General features: G+C 39.6%; 1 protein-coding gene across 4 annotated transcripts in view; it reads right to left on the bottom strand.

Annotated features, from left to right (window-relative positions):
• Positions 1-19176, bottom strand: part of FAM13A (family with sequence similarity 13 member A) — a 175812-nt gene that overhangs the window by 140851 nt on the left and 15785 nt on the right. For all 4 annotated transcript variants that reach the window (XM_089526127.1, XM_089526128.1, XM_089526126.1 and 1 more), the window contains 2 exons: positions 14926-15135; positions 7982-8162 (listed from right to left, as the gene is read on the bottom strand). In XM_089526127.1, the coding sequence (XP_089382253.1) occupies positions 7982-8162; positions 14926-15135 (391 nt within the window). The remainder of the gene's footprint in view (positions 1-7981; positions 8163-14925; positions 15136-19176) is intronic.

Below are 19176 nucleotides of genomic sequence, written 5' to 3'. Positions count from 1 at the left end.
ATATATCTGGGCCACAGCTTTTGCATTCTACACTTAAATAGACAGGCTCTGGCAATTATTGCATGCATCATGTCCAAGTGTACTGGCCAAGGAGTGTGAGCAATAGAAGTCCATCATTCCATAAAACTGACAGGGAGGCAGGGCAAATTTCAGAGGAAGAAAACAAAAACAAAACCCACTGCATTCTGAACAGAATAAATACTGTTGTTTCAATTGTGTCTTCCACTGGCATTATACTGTAATCTATGAAAGATTTTGGTTCCTGTCTAAGGAGTTTATCACTCTGGGGCTAATTTCAGCATTAAAGAGAGATTAAAACACATTTAAGGCATCCCGCAAATGAAGCGGAAATGGCGAGTAATTGTGTCAATGATTATCACGGAATTGTGCAAATAAAGTGATATCGGAAATGCATTGTCACTGAAATCCCGAAAGTAAAAAGATGCGCGTTAATGCTTGTGACCACATCAATAGCGGGTTTTGTGTGACGTCGCAATTTTTCTGGGATATTCCTGGGATAAACTCCCAATCTCCTTTGTGTGATAAACTCCATAATGTATGACAGGAGGTCTTGTTTCTTTGCAACAATCTGGATGTGTTTAAATAAAAACTGGACTTGCTCTATAATCCAATGATTACATATCCTCCCAGCATTTCACAGATGAAAACTTGAGACATGTATGGCAATGCAAGAGTGTAATTATGTCACTTCTCTTCACCAAGCTGAATCTGTCCAGCTCCTTCAAACTTTCCTCATTTGTTTTGTTCTCCATCTCTCTTATCATCATTGCCTTTCTCTGAACCTGTTCCTATGGTCTTTTGTCTCTGCCTAGGGTGCCATGTATGTCTCTTCCCCATTCTCTTCTCATGATGCAGCTGAGTAGAAATTTGAGCTTAGGTTTCCTCTTTAACTTAGCCTTCCCCAACCTGAAGCCCTCTAGATGTTCTGGATTACAATTTCCACCATCCCTTAAGCAACACGCCTGGAGGATGTCAAGTTGGAGAAGGTTGCTTTGGCCGCTGCATCACTCTGATTGTCCCACCTTCTTTGCCAGTACAGAACGTGGTGGGAACCAGCGACATTCACTTGAAAAGGATTTATATCACATTATCAATCACTGATTCACACAGCCTGGCATAATCTGATTACAACAGATTAGCATTTTATTAAAAGACTGTGAGGAATTTGGAAGAGAACATGTGGAAGAGAACATAATCCCAAATGAACTGAATCCAGACACATCTGCACCAGTTTAGACAGACTCCTGTTTCTAGAAGCCTCCAGTTTTAGGGTATGGAAACTTCACTTCCATCTTGCCAAATACATTTCTTAAAGCAGCAGTGTTTAATAAAAAGTGCTATGGTTTGTGAAATATTAGAGTTAAACCAAGCCAATTGTATTATTTCTTTAAATCAACCTATGACCCTCCAGATCCTGCTGGATAGCTGCTCCAATTACCACTGTCCATGCTGTCTGTGCATGATGAGAGTTGGAGTCCAGTGACATATGAAAGTCTTTGGCTCCTCAATTAATGTTTTTTTAAAAAAAACATTTTTATTAACACGTAATTTTTAATAGTATAAAGCAACATATACTGAAAAGTATGCCTTCACACTACACAAACTAATACAGTACACAAAAATATCAATGTAAAAAAGGAAAAAAAGGAATACATATGACTTACAACTTACTAGATGGCAGTTGTAATCAAATTATTCCATTTCCTCTAAACATATATATCCTGCTTCAAGTACTAAAATTGCTATTTCCCCACCATTTTTTCTCATAAAATCAATTATCAATTCCCATTCTTTTAAGTGTTATTAATAGGCCTGCCCCTGTTAAAATTTGCCAATTAATCAATTTCAGCAAGGTCATACAATTTTTATCAACCATTTCTTGTGATGGAATATCCACATCCTTCCATTTCTGTGCATAAAATATTCTCACAGCTGTAACCATATATTGGATGATTCTTCCGTTTCCATCTGTTCATCCATCAAGCCCAATAGAAAATATTCTGCCTTCAATTGGAATTTAAATTTCAAAATGTTTTCCACAACAGAATGAATCTGAGTCCAATATTTTCTTGAGCAATATATGATTAAAAAGTTCCCTCTCCCCTCCTTTATTTTAAATGATAGATCATCATTTTCCGACTTACTTGCATTCAAAGCTGTTCAACACTATAGGAATACAACATGTATCAAAATGGGTGTTATATTGAGAATATAAGGGGTGATGTTTTGTTTTTAAACTTTCTTCAGAAAAAAAAGTAAATAACGTGCCTAAAATCATTGTGCAGAATGAAGTGTTATGACAACAACAACTTAGAAAGTTACTTTTTTGGGCTGCAATTCCCAGAATTTCCCATCAGCATGGCCAGCACAGCCCCAAAAGACAGAAATCCCTGTTTGTGATACCTGTGGGTCTAATGTTTACAATTAGATTTGGAACATAACAGGATTAACAGGAATAGGCAATGCAAGAATGGAAGGGAAGAGACAAAGTACAGGCAAGCAAGTGAATAAACACACATTTTCCTTTGCAATAGCTGCCCGGACAAGTGGCAGGATGACTAACTGGGAAAACTCAGCTGGAAGGATGACGAACTTAGTGGCCTGATCAATCAACTGGTATTCATATTCCAATATCCTGTCTTTATGAAGTACTTAATCTGATATGTTTCCCAGAATGTTGCGAAACTTTGGCTGTTGGCAATTATTGAGCAATTTCTCCCTGAAGCTCTTCTGTTCCATTGGAAAAGTGAGTCAGAAGCAGGTGACTACCTTTCATTTGGAACTGTTCTGTATTTATTATTTAACATTTTGTACTATTTCTTCAAAAAATCCCAGTGTATAACAATGACCTGATACGGACAGCGCGGAAGTGCCGTCCTAGGGCCAAAACTAGGGCTGGGTAGCGCACAGCAACCTCACGCTCCCCAGATCTAGTTTGTAGGGACGGCAACATTTTGAAGGTGCGCTGTCCATACAGAGCGCAGGATGATGGCGTCACGCACATGCCGCCTCCACATGGACTGGCGCGTGCATGACGTCACTGCGCCACTGGAGAGTGCTTGCGGTGCCCTATTTGCAGCGCAGAAAGGAGCCCAGGCAGCCCCTTTCTCCCATGGCTGCACCTGTTGGGGATGTTCAGGGGCATGCAGCCCCAAGAATACCCCTTTTCCAGGCTATGGTGAAGCGACATTTTGCCGCTTCTCCGTGGTCTGGAAAAGCACCGGATTAGGGCTGCCCTGGCCCCAATCTGGCATGGAAAGGGGTGGCAGAGACCCGCCCCTTTCGGGCTGTTTGTATCGGGCCCATGTTAAAAGCTAGAAAACACAATAAAATCAGAATAACTACCATTTCTTTAAAAAATCCCGATGTATAACAATGTTAAAAACTAGAAAATACAATAAAAATGACAGTAAAACAATGATACAATTAATTATTTCATTAAAATCACTATGGGTAACAGAATATACAATAGAACTAGGGATATTGTAACCTTTAAAAATATCCTCTATGTTTTCCACCACACTATTGACTTTCCTACAGTTTAAACAGGTTAACTGTAAGCAAACTTTTTTAAAAAAATTGTTTTACATACTTTGGCTTCTGGTCAGGCGAGAAAGAGAGACAGAAGGACAAGGACACCGCAGATTAAGGTAAAGCTTTCACCAGACTGTTTTTATCTCAACAATACTGAACATACTTCCAGTTCCAGCAAAGCATTAAGTAAACTGTTTTACAAAATGTCAGCAGTCAAGTACAAAATGCTGACCTAGTAAGCAAAGTTAACCTTGTAAATTTGGGTAGAAACGTTCTACTTTTTTACTCTCTAGTAAAAAACTCTATCTAGAGTATGTACAATTCTGAACTTCTTACCTTCTATGTAGGCAGCTGACTGAGGCAGTTTCATTCCCTATGTGCTGTACGAATGGTTCTTCATAATTTCTACAGCTAAGGTCTAACCTGCACTGCAGAAATAATGCAGTTTGATACCACTTCAACTGCTACTTCTCAGTGTTATGGAATTCTGAATTTGCAGTTATGTAAGATATTTAGACTTCTATGTCAGAGATCTCTGGTGCCACAACAAACTACAAATCCTGGATTCCCTACTACTGAGCCATTGCAGTTAAAGTGGTGTCAAACTGCATTATTTCTGCAGTGCAGATTAGACCTAAGATCCCCATGGTAGAAATAACACAGATAAGTCTATATCCTGTTATTAGCCCTGACTAGGTTAGACCTAATCAATTAGTGTGATGTTCCCATGTGTTAACTCACGTTTCAACAAATGACTGAATAGGACTACTCTAGTTGGGATTCCAGCCATAGACTATTCTTTTACGGTCTGAGGTCAGTGGACACTGAAATAAGAAGGTCTTCAAAGAATCTACAAGAAAGGAAGTGATTCAACTTTAAGGGGAAAAAGATAAATTAGTCCTGTTTTGTAGGCTTTAGGGTTTCCAGGTGTCCTTATAAGGGATGTCATTAGAAGAGAGTTGGAGAGCCTGTCCCTTATAGGACTGGAAATTATCCCTTATTATAATGGATGTTCCCTATTTGAGGGTTGGAAAGTTTTTCCCTTCACCATATATTGTCTGAAGAGGATACTCATGTATCTTGTATTTTTTAGTGTACACCCTTTGTAAAGAGAAGAAATGTACACCATCAGTAATTTATGAATGAAATCCAGTGTCACTTGGTAGTCTGAGCATTGGACTAGCACTCTGGAAACCAGGTTTCGAATCCCTGTTTGGCTGTGTCACAGTCTTTCAGCCTCAGAGCATGGCAATGACAACCCCTCTCTGAAGAAACATGCCAAGAAAACCTCATGATAGGGTCGCCATAAATTGGAAATGACTTGTGGACACACAACAACAGCCATTTATGAATGTGGATAGTACTGTATGTTACTTTTACAGAGCAATATATGGCTAGGTTAACTAAAATCAACACTTTCTTTTGTATCTACCATAAACAGAACACAAACTTGTCAATAGCGGCTTCCTGATTGTCAGCCCTGCTGGTCATGAATTTCTATTGTCCCTCATTGCTATTTTGAAAACTTGGCAACACTAGTTGGATTTGAAGGTGATCCCAAGTCTGGAAAACATTGTTAGAAGTAGAGATATGTGCAACGACACTCGTACTCATTGTAGTCACCCTACTTCATGTTACTTTTTCATTCGTCAAAAAGCCCCTAAGATTGATATGTAACAGGTATAAAAGGTAAAAAATCCCTATCAAAACACACACAAAAAAGCCTCAAAATGCCTTTTAAAAGTAATGTTTGAAAAATAACCACAAGTTTGACCTGTTACAATAAATAAAGTGAATTCATTCCTGCATGTTGTGTTACTTCTGAAATACAACATCACTTTGCCCAGGAAAAGCAATGTTTGTTGGTGTTGTTGTGCGCCTTCAAGTTGTTTACAGCTTATGATGACTCTTAAGGTGAATCTATCATGGGGGGTTTCTTGGCATTTCTAGGATTTACTTAGATACTCATTACTTCCAAACTCCATGCAAAAATTGTCTGCTATCATTGAGCTATGGGTTCTAGATTTGGCTTGCGATACAACACATTCCATCAAAACCCCAAAGCACAAATATTACTCAGAAGTTGAATCCTCCTCACTTCAGGTTGTCCTGTCCAATTGTCCTTTGTTTCACGCTAGAACGATATAAAATAATAATAACATAAAACTTTATTTATACCCCGCCCCTCTGTCTAAGACAAACACATATACTGTATAGCCAGCGCCAGGAAATATCAAAACACAAGCGTGCTTATCAGCACCACTGTTTATGTATAATATAAATAAAGTTCTTCAAAAAATTCCTTCCTTTCTGCTCACTGGCCAAGGCTTTTGAGATTCCACAACACCGCAAACAAGCAAGTCAAAAGAACCAAGCAAAAAGCACCAAACTGAATTGGAGAGTTCAACTTGCAAAACATCCTCAATGAAAAACATTCTTGTCCTACAGAACAAATAGTAAGCCAAGATTATTAAACCAATTTCAGCATGAGAAAAAGGTCAAGGAAGAAAAAGAGAGAGTCAAGAAGGGGAAAGAGATATTATAATACCTGGTATTTTTTTTTATAAGAAAATGTCAATAATATAAATATTGCATTTTAAAGTGGCTGGTGCTCAGAATAAGATGACGTATTGTTTCTAAATTCTATAAATGAATTTAGAAACAGGGAAAGGTAAATATTGCTGGCATTTTAAGCATGCCACCTACTGCATAATCTCAGCAGGAGTAGAACTTTATTGAAACAGCTAGTTTATAAATCATTGCAGCTTATCAACCAATATCAACTTTGTATTATAAACATAACATTCAACGAAGCACCATGCCTAAAATTTCCAAGCAACAGCCACACTATGGTGATTTGCTTTTGCAGTACAGTTTTCTTCTCTACCCTTGACTGTTCATCCAGCACAACAGAGCCTGCGACAAGGAACTGGGTGTGTTATAAAGGAACATGTCATGTTCACCTTTCTGCCCTTGGCTGTTATGGCATTCTTGATGAGTGAACAACTCTGGCAAACAACTCAACTTTCCTCATGTTAGATGACTGGACTAACAACTAAGATGGCTGCTACTTACCCACATAAGAAGATCCTACTTATAGTAACATCAAGCTGGTTTTAAAAAGATTTGAACTCCAAGGGCAGAGAGCATTAAGAGTATTTAAGACTATACACTGGTTAAGACAGTCCTCCCCACCTGACAATCAAGTTTTAAACTGTAAATTGTGTCCAGGTAATTTTGGATGTGGTAGTCAAAAAAATAACTTTTCCAAGGTCTGGCAAAATTGAAGGGACTGAAAGGCTAAGCATGAAGAGACAGACCCAACACACTGTTTCATCATCTGCTTAGTACGATATACCACAAAATCAGGATTTTACCATCTCAGTGAATATCAGTGAATTCATTACAACTTTTTGTATTAGCAAGTTGTTTAGTGTATTTGTACTAAAGACTTGTATGAGTTGACAGACGAAGTCAAGTTGATGGCTTCTATAAAGACGACATGACAACACTTTTAGCTTTCCATGATTAATTCTCATGCTTCCTTTTAAGCTGTCCATGGCCATGTAATTTCCCACTTAGTAAGATTCACAAGCTTCATTCCCTGACAAACCCACAAATTCCACAACAGTTAGGGAAGTTTGCAAACTGTGGGGGATTCAGAGGGTAATGCAAAAAGGGCACATTAAATCACAGCATTAGCCAATAGTGACTTGCATATGAGAATGGGAAATCACCAGAGAGGCCATTCAGATCACCTCACATACTGTATATGATGCTCTTCATTGGAGTCAGCTCACATATTTATCTGGTAGACCTCAAACACAGTACAGTCAAGTATACAGAAATCAAGTGGGTGTGTGCAGATGGGAAAAGCTTATAGATGAAAGAGCAGACTGAAAACTAATCTCTCTTTCATACTGCACAGTTATAGTACTCTGACATTTAATGGCTGCAGCCTATGGAATCCTGGAATTTATAGTTTTGTGAGGCACTTAGAATTCTCTGCCAAAGGGCTGCTTTCCTAAACCACAAATCCCAGGCCATGGTTGTTAAAGTGGTATCAAAATGTTGTAATTGTGTAATGTGGCAGAGACCCAGTCATAAGGAGGGAAAAAAACAAAACACATTCTCTAAACACATAAATCTTACTCCAGGCTATTCAATAAACTATTGCAAAGAATCTTCTTACTTTAATTTGTTGTGTCCAGACCCAAAACATTATGGTTATATACCAATAAAATTGCAGGACTTAGCTCTCTCTCTCTCTTTCTCTCTTTCTCTCTCTCTCTCTGTGTGCACGCACATATGGAATTTTTTTATTTATTTTTTTTTGCTTTCCATGGTTCACAGAAAAGCACCTAACTCTACATCCTAGCCTACTTTCTGCATCAAACTGGGAATTTCCCTCAAGCAAAGAACTTACTGAAAGCAATTTGGTCCAAAAACTGTGGCAAGGTTGGAAATGTTCATCTTATTCTCTGAGTGATGCTCAGTGACTCTCCTGAGGAAGTGGCAAAGGTACTTTAGCAGGTGATAGTGGGCTTCAGGCAGCTGCCTCAAGAGTTCTCTTAAAGTGTTTGCACTCAGACCATACTGTTTGTTGTCTGTAGAGAAGGAGCAAAAAGAAAGACAGAGGAATGTTATAACAAAGATGGATTCAAACACTGAATTGGTCACCTAGGCTCTCCTAATTTGGTGTCCTTCAGATGTGCTGAACTAAAACTTCCTCCACGTTTGTCTAACATATCTGGATCTCAGGGAAGGTTGATCTATCCCAATTGCATCCATTCCCCATGATTTCAGGGAAAGATCTTTCATGCCACTTTCTACTTGATCCATCTACTGGAAGTGCCAGGGAATGAACTTTTGCCCAGAAGACTCATGTTCAACCATCAGGTGTGCATTTCAATCAGCCTCAGGTGTTTTGGGTGTAATGTGAATATTCTGGGTTAGGAAGGGGTGGATAAATCTGGGTCTGAAAGAAATAGGTGCTGATTCATACCACACAATTATAGACCTGATCAGACAGGCCAAAATAAAGCTGCTTTGGGTTACTTTGGAGGTATGCTGTTTAAATGACACACAAATCTTAAGAAGCCAGAAGCTGTGCCAAAGCTGCACTTCAGTCCTTAGGACTGGAGTGTGGCTTTGAGATGGCTTCCGGTCTTTTTGTGTCATTTAAAAAACACACTTCCAAAGTGGCCCGAAGCAGCTTTATTTTGGCCTGTCTGTTCAGGTCCAAAATCACTATTATTCCACTTTTACTTCTCTGGTTCCATCCTGCGAAATACTGTGGTGTCTAGTTTGGTGAGGCACTAGGGTACTCCAGTGGAGAATTTTAAATACCCCTCCCTAAACTACAACTCCTACATTTCCTTAGGAAGGGGAACTTTGCAGTTAAAATGGAATAGTAGCACTATAATTGTGCAATGTGAATGAGGCCCATGCAACCATATCAAGTACAGATCCCCTTAAACTGTCTCACCTTTTTTCTATCATACCAATTTGGTCATATGAACTGATTCTGAAAATAAGAATTTCATAGTCATAATATCTTGGCCCCTAGAGTTTCCAGGTGGCCCCACACAGGGCCTGCATGGGGCTGGGGAGGCAGGGCATGGCCCCTAGAACCCCTGTGTCCCATGCAGGGTGGAGCAGCACCAGTGGGAGGGCAGGGAGTCAACCTGGTGTTATCCCCCTCTTGGGTATTACCCCCCTTCTGGGATGTCACCCCGCACCCCACCCTGTGATGTTACTACTGGGAGTTGTTGTCTCAAACCAGTAACTCTTCCAAGCTCAGGGAATCATTCTTCTCACATACATCTTGCTTAGGACCAGAGTCAGGACCAGAGTTCAGTGACCTCAGGCAAATACTAAAACTTACACCCCAACAAGAGGCCTACCATTGACCTCTGGAGCCCCTGTGCCATGCTTCTTCTCTTCCATACTTTCGCTGCCTATTTATTTTCTCTATTGAAAAGAAAACCAGTATGGTGTAGTGGTTTGAGTGTTGGGCTATGACGCTGGAGACCAGGGTTTGATTCCCTGCTCAGCTATGAAACCCCAGGGTGACCTTGGGCAAGCCACATGGTCTCAGGCTCAGGAGAAGGCGATGGCAAATCTCCTCTGAACAAATCTTGCCAAGAAAACCCCTTAGGATTGGTGTAAGTCTGAAACAACTTGGAGACACACAACAAGAGCAAGGAGTAAAGATCCATCGGGCCTGGCCTGAACTAAGAAATAGAGCCCTCCCTCCAGTCCATCTGCCTTGGTTCTGGCCTCAGAGGGAGAGAAAAACTGCTGGACCTGATCCCCTTCCCTTCTCTTTTTGTGTCGTGTCTTTTTAGATTATAAGGTTGAGGACAGGGAACCGTCTAATTAAAAATAATAATTGTAAGCCACTCTGATAGCCTTTAGGGCTGAAGGGCAGGGTATAAGTACTCTAATAAAATAAATAAAATAAATATAAGAAGTCACTGTTTCCCTTTCTGGACAGCAGTTCACATTTAGCACACAGGGAATGGGCAAGCAAACAAACAGCAGCAATAAGAGAGCCAGTGTGGTATAGCACTTTGAGCACTGGACTATGACTTTGCAGGTGTGATAATCTCCTGAAACAGGCTTTTTATGGGCTGTCAGAAGCCACCATCAATTACATCTCTTAGTTGATATGTGGGACAATTCCCATGTGATAGGATGATATACCTGACTAGCTTATCAAATAGTTACAAATACATATTCATTTATTTATACATGGTCCTAAACTGATAAATAATCATATGCATACCCTCCAACATTTCAAAGATGAAAGCCAGAACATATGTGGCCAAGCACCATCAGAGTGTGGCCAAGATGGCAAAAGATACTGATGAGGAAGAACCCCAAAGCTTGGAGAAGCTGCAGAAGTTTGCTTTTGCCTAAGTCTACAAGAGGAAGATTCTGCCCCCTTCTCTCCTCTTTCCTTAGAGTTAAGTGACTACAAAATACTTCTACACTTTGCACCAATGAAAGTAAACTGAGGACTAAGAGGGAAAGTGCAAAGAGGAGGGAGAAACTGGGATATTTTAAATGCAGTTGAGAAAGTAGAATGTACATAAGATTAATTGGGAGTGTTAGAGGATATGCATATGCATTCACTCTAAAAACATCATTGTTCTTGATTTATATTTCTCTTATCTCTATCTCTAGGATTAATATCTAGCATGTGGGACACAGACACAACCAATCAGGGCCTTTCAAAGGTATATGAGAAGTTGCCTTTTGCAAACTCAGTCTAGTACTATCTTCTTTGACTGGTACCAACTCTGCAGGTTCTCAGAGCAGGTCTTTCATACCACCTTGCTGGTAGTTAATTAAGGCTGGAGGTGCCATAGATCAAACCTGGGACCTCCTACATGCAAAGCATGGAGATCTAGCAAAAATCTCCTTTCTCCCTTTCTGCACAAAATGTTGGCATCACAGTGTGTGGTCATATGGGGGCTGAAGGAACTTCTAGAATGGTGAGTGGATGGAAAGGTAGTCTGGAGAAGGCCCATAATTAAGTAAAGAGAATTGATTTTGTATGCTGAAGTTCCCATGTTCACATCTTGGTATCCCCAGCTAATAGGATCACAGATGGAAGAGCTAATCCGCTTTAGCCTTTGGAAAGCTGTGGCCAATCTGGGTAGTTGCCACTTAGCTAGATGGGCCAAACATCTGACTCAGCATAAAACAATTTCAGATGTTTGCAGGCCCCTATGCTGTTGAGCCCTTACTTACTAAGTAGCAAGAAGTTTGGAAACACACCACAGGCTTATGGTTCCCTGGTCTACTTCTGGTTTTCTCTAATGACTGTTTGCTGTGACATCTGAAATGACAAACTGTGGTTAGCACCTTGGCCCTCAATGTGATTTGCAAACCTATTTTCAAACAATAGGTTCACACTGTGGCTTGGGGTTAGTTAGAAGCTAACTTTAGTTTGCCAAATCCAATGTGATGAAAAGTTTTGGATAGAAAACAAACAGAAAGCAAAGGAGAAAAAACTGCAAAAGATGGAGAAGGGAATCCATGAGCTCACAGTATGTTCTTGAGATTCTAATACATGGTTGAGAAATACGAACTGGTAATATTTGAGCTGGGGTTTGGTTGAGTATTTCTGTACTGTTCAGAATTTTCATAGTATCTAACATTTAAAGAAAAGAGGAAGCCAGATTTTTCTGAGACTTTTCTGATCCCAAACAAATGACTCAAATTTTTGATTATAGCTCTCTTGACTACAGCATAATTCTATCCTAAAGGAGATTAACATCTTGCTGGCTATCCAAGGGATAAAAAGGACTTTTCTTAAAACGGAAAAGTACCAAATGAGCTCAAGTGTCAGCAGGAGATGGTGAGAGGCAATTAGCTGTCCAATATATTTCCTGAGCAAGTGGTTGCTGAAAAGCATGCTTCTCTTATGAAAGAAATTGGATCTTACCATTTATTTTATCATTTACTTAACTACAAAGTCTTTGTAGTTACTAATAGTGTTCATCAGTGGGGCGATGGCAGCTAATAGCATAACCCAGGATATTCTCAGTATGAATTTCACTATACATACATGCTCACTATTCATCCATAGGCTAGTCACAGGTGTACCACTTTCATCTGGCTGGGCCAGAAACATCAACACACACATACTATAGAGTTCAAGCTATCAACTATTCTGTTAGTTTGTTAAGTGAGAAGTAGACAGCATATTGATTTATATACACACAAGATGGCATCACAGGGAGTTAGGACACAGATCCATCTAGCTCAACACTGTCTACCTAAATTGACAAAAAGTTGGCAAAGCAGACAGATCTTTCTGCCCAAGATCTCTTTAATTTAATACAGCCTTCCCAAAGTGGAAAGCCTGCAGGTGTGTTGGACTGCATCTCTCAATTGCCTAAATATCACTGTTAATCTTGACCAGCACTGATTCACAGAATTAATTGGATTTATTTATATGCTGGCTCAACAACTGATTCAGTGGGCCAACTCTAGATAGCACTAACAGGATGCAGGCCAGTATTCCCAGACAGCATGGCTGGGGAGGTTGGAAACTGTAAGTCTAGCATACCTTAAGGTGTCAAGGTCATGTAAGTTGATTTAACAAGCCAAGATATCATCATATAGACAATAACCTTGCTGAGCTGCTGCTTTGCTTTGGATGGACATGTACTTGATAATATCTCACCATTTTATCACTGGTACTTAAAAAGCTTTAAGTAAAGGAGAAATGAAGATCTCTGTTAGTGATTGATTGAGCTAAAGAAAAGAACACTCTAGACTAGCAAGTGAATTGCAAAGTACACGTAGGTGATTCAGGCCACTCAAATATGACCACATATAACATCAGATGGCATTTGTCCCCACTGACTTTGTTGGCTAAGACTGCTGGGAGCTGCAGTTCAACAACATCTGGAACAGAGGAGGTATTTAAAGCTTTTACAAGGTTACAGGTACATGCTGTGCAAGAATCACCCCTCTATCCAAGAAGTATGTGAACTAATTTATACAAGCCCAGGGTAACAAAACCATTAGCACACCTTTCCTCTTCAGATGTTATGACAAACATATAGCAAAGAGGGTTTGGGATAGTATTGTCATAATGTCTACAGCTGCTATAATACCTTTAAAATCACCAATTCCACTGTCTGGCCCTTTAATCCACTTCCTGAAATCACCATTTGTTTTATCTTTAAACAGTCCAGGAACACACGTCCCTTACTGTTATTGCTCCTTTTATTTCCAAAACAGTGCTTTGTGTGTTTTGCTGAGCGATACATAACTGGCACCTTTATTGCCCCAAACAAGTAGACCATTCTTCATCTTTGCAGTTAACCTTGATCTTATCAAAAACACAAATTTGAAAGCTAGGGACAAGTAGCCTTGAAAAAAGAAAGAAACTCACCATAAAATAGCAGACTGGTAGGACATTTTTACTGCTAAGCTCTATGGTAACAGCAACAGGAACTAGCAAGCACTCAACATTATCAAATTTGCATTTGTATCTTAAACCTGCCGTAATACAACCAAGGAAGGAAGGAAGGAAGGAAGAAAGATTAGATAGACAGACAGACAGACCCTAAGGAGTGGTATGTGGTAGACAGAGAGATGATAAGCTTGTGAATGAACTCTACCATCTTCAATTACACAACTGAATGCTCCTCCATACAAAATAATTTTATATAGACAGAAAACTGACATACCTAGAAGAAAGCCAGAAAAGGCTCTGGCTTAATATTTAGTTTTCTTTGCAGAGGTATTTTATTTACATACATAGGAACATTCAGTTATGTAAACCTTCCTATACAATCTGAGCTAGCACAGCCCAGGCCAACTATATTAGAGTGAACTAACTACTGTGTCAGAGCAAAACAAGCCACTCATCTCCATAATTCTTCTTTTTCTTCTTGTTGTAACCCACAACCCTCCATCTTTTTGCGGGGGTAATACCATACCTGGAAGGACTGAGCCTGGAGCCTTCTGCAGGCAACACACTGGACTATGTCCTCCCCTGACACTAGGAACTCAAGAAGCTAACTTATACTCCGTCTGTACATTTTGATTAGTATTGTTCATACTGACTGGAAGTGGCTCTCTCTGATTTCAAAAAGGATTTTTTCCAGCCCTAGCTGATGATATGAAGGAACTGAATCTTCTACATGCAACACACAGCCTTCCATATTTTTGTAAGTTAGTAAAATGAATACCCAGCTTGCTGGGGGCAATTGACTTACACATTGTAAACCACTTATGGAAATGCACTTGCTATTGCTATGAGGCATATTGGACAGTGTAGTTTATGGAGCTTGAGGGGACCTCACCTCCATAGCATCTGACACCCCAGGCTGCTACCTTACTCTGCCCAACAGTAAGACTAGTCCTGGCATGCACTCACACTTTACTTTTGAGGACAGAATTTGCATTTCTGTGATTGGGCATATGGATTCTTTAATGTGCGAAGTGTCAACACTTTTGTTTAAGGCTTCCCAAACTGAAAATGCAATTGCTGTGTTAAGGGTAATGATTAAAAACTCTAATCATGCATGTGTGTTTAGAGGATCAACCAAGGAAGATGTATAGGATGTATCTTTGATCTATGCATTGTTGTGTGCCTTTAAGTCATTTCTGACTTATGGAGAACCTAAGGCGACCCTATCACAGGGTTTGATTGGCATTGCTTGTTCAAAAGGGGTTTATCATTGACATACTCTTCCTCTATGTCTGAGAGTTTCTCAAGGTTATCCAATGGGAGACCCATGGCTGAGGGATTTGAACCCAGATCTGTTGAAATCTTAGCCCAGTATTTATATCATAACACCACAACGGCTTTGTGTAGGATTGATGAAAAACTGTCACCTTGATACAGCTGCATGAATTTGGGATGTGTTGCAGAGGTGATCACACGATCTGGCAGTTCCCTTAGAAATAATTTCAGCAAACTGGCAGCTGAGCTGATGTCGCCGTCTGCAACCAGGTCTACCTCTTCTCCACTCTCGTACTTCACTCGCAGTTGTTCCACTGTTTTCAGACTGCCATTCACCCTGAAAAGTCCTTCCTGTTTCAGACCTGTAGTAACATATTTGAAGCATATTAGAAAGGAGTAAAAATAACCAGCTCCCCCATTACATTAAAAATACACTGCCAAGAGAACAACGAATAGCAAATGCTAAATATAGCCATCCCCTTAGTCAATTTTTTCCTTTTAAAATGGTGAGCCAGACCCTGAAACTGAAGCCAAGTCTACAGGCTGAGCCTCCCTTTTCCAAAATGCTTGGGACTAAAAGTGTTTGGGATTTTGGGATATTTGCATATACATAATGAGATATCTTGAAGATGGGATCCAAGTCTAATCATACCTGTATGCACCTTATGTACATAGCCTGAAGATAATTTTATAATTAATATTTGTACAGCGCGCCTGCATTATAGCCATAAACTTCTCTTGCATCCTGGAAGGAGTAATGGGGTGTGCGCCGCGAGTACGAGCCTTATTACTTCTAATGGGGCTCAAGCATACACGTTTTTCCTTATGCGGGGGTGAGGGGGTCCGGAATGGATCCCCATGTAAAGGAAGAGCGTGCTGTAATAATTTTGTGCATGAAACAAAGTTTGTAGGCCATCAGAAAGCAAAGGTGAGACTATCTCAGCCACCCATGAAGATGATTTTGGAGTATTTTCGGATTTCAGATAAGGGATAATCAAGCTGCATATGACTTAAAACAGATATTTTGAACTTCAGCTCCCAGATGCTTCAGCTACCATTACCAATGGAAAAGGACTGTGGGATCTATTATCCCAAACCATCTGGTCCTCCCCACTGACTTAATAAAATAAAAATCACTAATTGGTTTATAGCATATACACCATAAAATCAGAAGGAAAGAACATATATAATACAGTGTAAATAGAATGGGCATACAACAATTTCCAGAAAGAGCAATAACAATTAAACAAGACTTTGTCCTAGTCAAGCATCAGCCAGGAAAGAAACATATGCAGCAGAATAAGGTAGAATGAAGTAGTAAAGATCTATGGTGAGAACATGGACTGAGCCACTGAACAGGGTTCTCAAATCTCTATGCCTGACCACTCTTCTATGGTTCACCAGCCAAGGGGGAGGAATTTCAGGGTAAGAGCACAATCTTGAAAAATATATGTATATACAGTATTTCCTTTCTAAATTACCCTTGTGTACTCTATGCAACTGTGGTTGATGCTTAATGTCTTGTTCTTTGTAACATCACCATAGCTTTTTCCCTGCAACATCACAAGGGGTTGTCCCTAGGTCTCAGTTTTTTTGGCCCTGAAATCTAGAAGCCTGGGACAGCCATATTCTGGCAATCCTAACTACAAACCATGTGGAAAAGGAAGAAAAATATTTTTATTGCTCTCTTATAGGACAAAAACTGCAGTTGGCAAATTAGCATAAGAGGGAATGAACTAGATGTTCTCTTCTAGTATGCAATATTTACTTGTTTTGTTTTGTCCTGATGCTTACCATGGAAAAGCCATATAACAGTAGTCTGAAATAGTAAAGTAATCTGAAATAATCCATTCAACTGTACTACACCTTAGGATTTGTGTCACCTCATTCAGCTGCATATACAGTGCACCTCTCAGTTTCCAGTTCTTAATTCATAGTCATTTTGTGGGGGAAATGATTAATTTGAGTAATTGACTAACTGATTTATAAATAAACTGATGTAGCCTTTAGAATACACAATGAACAGAGTTCTCTGGATGGTATACAGTACAATGGATTTGGTATATGATGGGGATTAATAAGAACCAAAAAGAGTAAAACGTCCTGTTGACATCAACACAATGTCATAATTTTCCCTAGCAAGACAGCATTTGACAAAAGCTATTGAGCCCAAAACCCTACAGGTGCAGCTTTTCCCAACACAAAGAAACAGAGGCAGACATCAGGCCTGGCCTGGTATCACTTGTGGAGGAATGGTGGCTTACACATTTTATAAATACAAAAACATATACCAATTGTTAAAACTGTTTCCAGAGCTAAAGTGGTTCACAGTTCTGATCTCTCCCTGCTGCCCCATTTTTCGATGCTACTTCTGGATTGCTAATCCCAGAATTCCCTACCCAACATGGCCAGTGGTTTGGGATTCTGGGAGTTGCACTCTAAAATATACTTTTTCTGATAAAAGAATTTTACTGCTTATCAAAAACTTAAAATATTAACAAAAAACATTCACACTACAAATAGCAAAAACAAAACAAAAACAAAGCAAAGGAAAACAACAATTAGAGAAAGAGAAAAGAAAAAGAAAGAAACAACTACATATATAAATACCTTTTACACTAAAACATACACCATAATAAAACGTATAAAACATTACAATACATATAACCTAACATCTTCTCCTCTCTTCCACCCCTTTAAAAGACCACCCAATGGCCTCATGCTCTCTCCATTATTTCTCATTAAAAGCACTCCTAGCATTAAGAACAAACCCTCTAAATCTAAATTATCCCAGACTTTCCTATTATTTAATATTGTGTCTAAATTGTTTCTTTTCATCTAGAGCGCCATAGCCATTTCAGTCCATCCACAGACTTCTAAGCTGTTTAGAAGACATCTAAAAAGAGCTCAGTACAGTTGCCACTGGTCCATGTTCTAAACAGGACCACAACCTCATGACTTTATCTCTATTGGTAGAACTGTGAACATAAGAAACTGGAAGTGGTCACTGGAAAATTACCTTTGATAGCATCTGCACAGTAATTTGTGAAACATTGAAAAGGCACCAACTAAATAAGATGGAGTCATGTAGCTCCCACTTGTATAGGTATATATCCTCTAGAAATAAAATATTGTTGTCAAAAAGTCCTGTTTGGGGCTCTAAGACAGATGTGTGGATCCCTTGTGACTAAAGATGGTACTGACAGCACTATACAGTGGAGAGAGAAGAGTGTAATACAGTGGACCCTTGTTATATGCTGGGGTTTGGTTCCAAGATCCCCCATGGATAACAAAATCCGTGGATGCTCAAGTCCCATTCAATATAATGACATAGCAAAATGGTGTCCCTTATTAAAAAATGGAAAATCAAGGTTTGCTATTTGAAATTTATACTTTTTTTGAACATTTTCAAACCGTGGATGATTGAATCCATGTATAAGAAATTCGTGTATAAGGAGGGCTGAGTGTACATAGTGTTAAGATACAAGTTCTGGGTTCAAATGTCACCTCTTTCACAAAACCACTAGGTGGTCATAGGCAAGTCATTTCCCCCTTAATCTCTAAGCATATCAGCCATTTAGAAATAGTCATACTAGCCTGCCTGGCAATGCTATTATAAGAAGGAGTGATATAATATAAGCAAAAAAATACAGAATATGCTGCAGTTCAAGAGAAATAGATTGCATGGAAAGATCCTCTAAATCTTGAGACAAAATACCTCCAAATATGCACAGAAATCCTATTCTGACACCTGCTGGCCATGAGGAGACACTGTAGATAGTAGGTTCTGTTTAAATCAAAAGCTGAGTAGTAGACATGCTTCCACAGGACTTTTCCATGAATGAAAAGCAGCACTAAAATTACTCTTTATTCACGGGATAATGCAACGTTGCATGATGTCATCTGATAATCTTCAAGCAATTGTGAGATAGTGACGGGAGCATCCCAGTATGCTCTGAGTGAAAGAGTCCATAGTTTGTTGTTGTATGCCTTTGAATCATTTCTAACTTATGGAACCCTATGATGGGGTTTTCTGGGCAAAGGTTTGCCATAGCCATCCTCTGAGGCTGAGAGAGTGTGACTTGCTCAAGGCCACCCAGGGGGTTTCCATGGCTGAGCAGGGATTCGAACTGTGGTCTCCAGAGTCATAGTCCAATGGACTGAAGTAGTGTGACTTCTCGTGGTACAGGTCCTTGAGTTTTGCAGAGTCTTTTCAGTTGTTACTCCAGGTCTACTAATTCCATTCGTGGGGGTGGGGGGACCTGTTTGTAGCTATTTCTTGGACTTGTATTAGGGTTCTTCAAAGGTTTTTTGAAAACAATAATCAGGGCATATTTTGCTAAGGGGCCCTATGGTCTGAAGGAAATTTCCCTCCTTTCCCAAAAAAAGAAAAAAAAAAGCCA

This window comes from Sceloporus occidentalis, unplaced genomic scaffold (assembly GCF_023333645.1).
Source record: "Sceloporus occidentalis isolate IW3139 unplaced genomic scaffold, rSceOcc1.0.p SCAF_5, whole genome shotgun sequence".
In the NCBI taxonomy this organism is placed as follows: Eukaryota; Metazoa; Chordata; class Lepidosauria; order Squamata; family Phrynosomatidae; genus Sceloporus; species Sceloporus occidentalis.
Note: the sequence above shows the minus strand (reverse complement) of the source record. Positions and strands in the feature narration are given on the sequence as shown.